The sequence below is a fragment of the Nestor notabilis genome, unplaced genomic scaffold (genome assembly GCF_000696875.1).
Source record: "Nestor notabilis isolate BGI_N333 unplaced genomic scaffold, ASM69687v1 scaffold2634, whole genome shotgun sequence".
In the NCBI taxonomy this organism is placed as follows: domain Eukaryota; kingdom Metazoa; phylum Chordata; class Aves; order Psittaciformes; family Psittacidae; genus Nestor; species Nestor notabilis.
The window spans coordinates 11,632-15,324 of record NW_009925972.1 but is presented as its reverse complement, the minus strand read 5'-3'; the positions used below and the strand labels follow the sequence as shown (position 1 = coordinate 15,324).

Here is a 3,693-nt window from a genome sequence, read left to right as displayed (position 1 = left end):
ACTGCTACCAATAATAATGATAAGAGGAATAACAAGGGAAAAGGACACAACCGCTCACCACCCGCCGACCGATACCCAGCCCGACCCGAGCAGCGATCTGGGCCTTCCGGGTAACTCCCCCCAGTTTATATACTGGGCATGACGTGCTGTGGTATGGAATACCCCTTTGGCCAGTGTGAGTCAGTTGTCCTGTCTCTGCTTCCTCCTGGCTTCCCCTCCTCTCTGGCAAAGCATGAGACTGAGAAAGTCCTTGGTCAGAGTAAACATTACTTAGCAACAACTAAAAACATCGGTGTTATCAGCATTGTTCCCAGACTGAAAGTCAAAAACACAGCACTGCACCAGCTACTAAGAAGGAGAAAAAATGACTGCTGTAGCTGAACCCAGGACAAGCAGAAATTTTCAGGAAGAGAACAACTTAAAATGAATTACTTTTAATAATCATGACTGAGACTTAGCTGCTTTCATCTGGCAGCGTTCTTGAATTAACAGCAAGTTTTACAGCAGATTTAAGGTACCGACCTGTGGTAGGAAGGTCTTAACCAGGAAGTAAAATTGTGGGAGGCAGAAGGAACTAAGTGCTTTATCTCTTCAGTTTCATGAGAACCCCATTCTCCTGCAGAGTATTCATTTACTCCAAGCCAGAAGCACGCACGGACATGAGCAGCACTTCCAAAATGACTCTGTAGCTGTTTCAAGAGTTACAGCTATTCTGTTCATGTGAATGCAGTAGCATTTATTTGAAAACCCAGATATTAGAAAGGATTAAAAAGCTGCTGCAACAAGCATGTGGCATCTCACCTGGGCCTGGAAACAGGCAACAGCCAGCATTATAGCAGTGTTCCGGTGCCTAAAGGGGCTGCAAGAAACCTAGAGTGGGACTTTGGATGAGTGCCTGTAGGGACAGGCCAAGGGGAATGGCTTTAACCTGCCAGAGGGGAGACTGAGGTGAGCTCTGAGGCAGAAGCTCTTCCCTGGGAGGGTGCTGAGGCGCTGGCACAGGGTGCCCAGAGAAGCTGTGGCTGCCCCATCCCTGGCAGTGTTCAAGGCCAGGTTGGACACAGGGGCTTGGAGCAACCTGCTCTAGTGGAAGGTGTCCCTGCCCGTGGCAGGGGGTTGGAACTGGATGAGCTTTAAGGTCCCTTCCAACACAAACTAGTCTGGGATTCTATGATTTCCACTGCACAGCATTGTCCATGCCTCCCTTTGTCAGCTCTCCTGGAGAAGCCCCTTGCCCCCAGCCTCCCTCTGCAGCTTCCCTGGACCCCCTCCAGCATCTGTCTTGCTTCTGGCTCCTGTGCCAGCAGCAAGGTAATTTTTAGCTTGATGGAAGGCTGAAAGCAAGAGGCAGCAGCAAAGCCTCTGTTGTGCAGCAGAGATAGCAAGAAGCAAAGTGCACCCACCTCTTTCTAATCTGAGGTTTCATGGCTACGTCCTGCTGAGTGTGTCAGGATGTTTTTTCCTGCTCATATTATATTTGAAGCAGCAAGCGAAGGCAGAAGTTTCTAACCACAGCTTGTCTCACACAAGGGGTTTTTATACCACCTCATCCAATCGCTTTTCTGCCCCAACAGAACTTTCAAACCACTTTTTTAATGGTGCAGTGAACTGTAAATTCATTTTTTATTTAATAATCCTGCTTAAATTGCTTCATATGTTGCATAAAATGCATCACTTTAACTTTACCTCCTGATAGGAAATAAACCCGAGTCCTGGTTTAGTGCTGCCCATAGGTTTTGTTTGAGCTGTGAGGAAATGGTTTGATGCAGGGCAACGATTCACCAGTGCGCCTTGGGCTAAGCATCGTGGTGCTGGGTCCTCCAGTCTGTGTCCCAGAATACATACCTGAAGGGAAGCAGGGCAGTGGTGGGATGGAGGATGTCCCCACAGCCTCGTGAGGAGCAGGCTGGGTGGCTGGGAGCTGGGTGGGATGGATGGGTGGGATTAACTGTTGTGTTCCCAGATTAAGCAGCAGCCTGTCTTTCCCCATTCAGTGCAGCATTTGCCAGCACTTGGGTGCACCTCTGTGGTGTGTCTGAAATCTTTATTTTGGCCAAAAAAAAAAAACCCAAAATGGGTCAAAATATTTGAAATTTGTTTTGACTAGGGATGAGAATTTGCTGTGAGGTGGTTGGTTGGGTTTATTTCAAGTTTTTCCCCATTTACACGCTTTTGTTTGCTTTTTATTTAAGAATAAGTGGGAAAGACAGGTATAAAAAACCCTAAAACCTTGCAGAAGAACAGGGTTTTACACTTCCTGTTGATCTGAAGCAAAGTGTGTGTTTTGAAACAGTCTTTTGGAGCACAAAAGAGGGGAAATGTGAGGCAAAGACCCCCTAACTTGGAGTTTGTGTTCAGCCCTCCCTGAGAGGAAAGCTGACAGCAAGGAAAAGAGGTAGGCCAAGCAGCTACTTGCAGGGATAGAGCTCCAGGCGAGGTCTTGTCTGCTGGGTGACAGCATTGCCTTTTAAACCTGTAAAGCACCAGAGCTGGGCAGAGCTAGAGAATGAAAGGGAGCTCCATGGGGTGCTCGTGCTGCTGCACCCAAACCTGGTCCCAGCAAGGCAAAGCTCCCCATGGCCCCATCAGGAACCTCCTGCAGCTCTCTGGTACCTGCCAGGATTTTTCTGATGCTTGCAGCAGTGTGGAGAAAAGCTCCTGCAAAATCACCATCTTCTGCTTGAGCAGCAGCTCGCGATGCAGGGCCTCCTGTGGGGAAGGGGAGAGCTGGTCAGCGGGGACAGACGGGTCTTGGTGTGCTGAGGCTCATATGTAGGATTTCGTGGCTGTGTTAAAATTGGGCAGGCAGCACTTCTTCATTCATTGAGGGGCTCTTCATCAGAGACTGTAGCGATAGGACAAGGGGTGATGGGTTCAAACTGCAACAGATTAAGTTCAGGTTGGATCTTAGGCAGAAGCTCTCCCCTGTGAGGGTGCTGAGGCACTGGCACAGGGTGCCCAGAGAAGCTGTGGCTGCCCCATCCCTGGCAGTGTTAAAGGCCAGGCTGGACAGAGCCTTGGGTGACATGGTCCAGCATAAGGCATCCCTGCCCATGGCAGGGTTGGAACTATATGATATTAAGGTCCTCTCCAACCCAAACCATTCTATGATTCAATAATAATAATATTGTTCAAAACATGTGTATCCAAGGCCCTCAGTGCCATGGGTTAGTGGTGGCCTTAGCAATGCTGGGGTAACGGTTGGACTTGATGATGATCTTAAAGGTTTTTTCCAATGTGGTTGATTCTATAATTCCTGAAGACCTGCTTTCTGTGTCGGCACTTCACAATATTTGGTACCTACCTTGAGGTAGTTGGACAGCTGCACCATTTCCTGAAAGGGAAAGGGCAAATGTTTAAAAACAGTGGGATTGCTTCTGTTTATAAACACTTTATGAACTGGCTACAAAATCCAAATATTTTGGAATGAAACTGAAGCTAATGGCCTGTGTCTGGTGGAGGAGGAGCCTGCTGGGGTGCATTTGTTTGGTTTTCCCATGGAAGTGACTGGTTTTTGCAGTTTACAAGATGGGAGTTACGGCATCATGTCATGTGTCATATCAAGGCTGCTACTGAATGAGACTAAGATATCACAATGATGCTGCGAGGGCTGGAGCAGCTCTGCTCTGGAGACAGGCTGAGAGAGCTGGGCTGGGGGAGACCTTAGAGCAGCTCCAGTGCCGAAAGGGGGCT

General features: G+C 48.5%; 1 protein-coding gene across 1 annotated transcript in view; it reads right to left on the bottom strand.

The window, feature by feature from the left end:
• The window catches only part of TRAF3IP3 (TRAF3 interacting protein 3), an 11,482-nt gene that overhangs the window by 7,214 nt on the left and 575 nt on the right, over window positions 1-3,693 (bottom strand). The window contains 2 exon segments of the mRNA XM_010013301.1: window positions 2,614-2,709; window positions 3,305-3,334. Of these exon segments, the coding sequence (XP_010011603.1) occupies window positions 2,614-2,709; window positions 3,305-3,331 (123 nt within the window). The 5' untranslated portion in view covers window positions 3,332-3,334.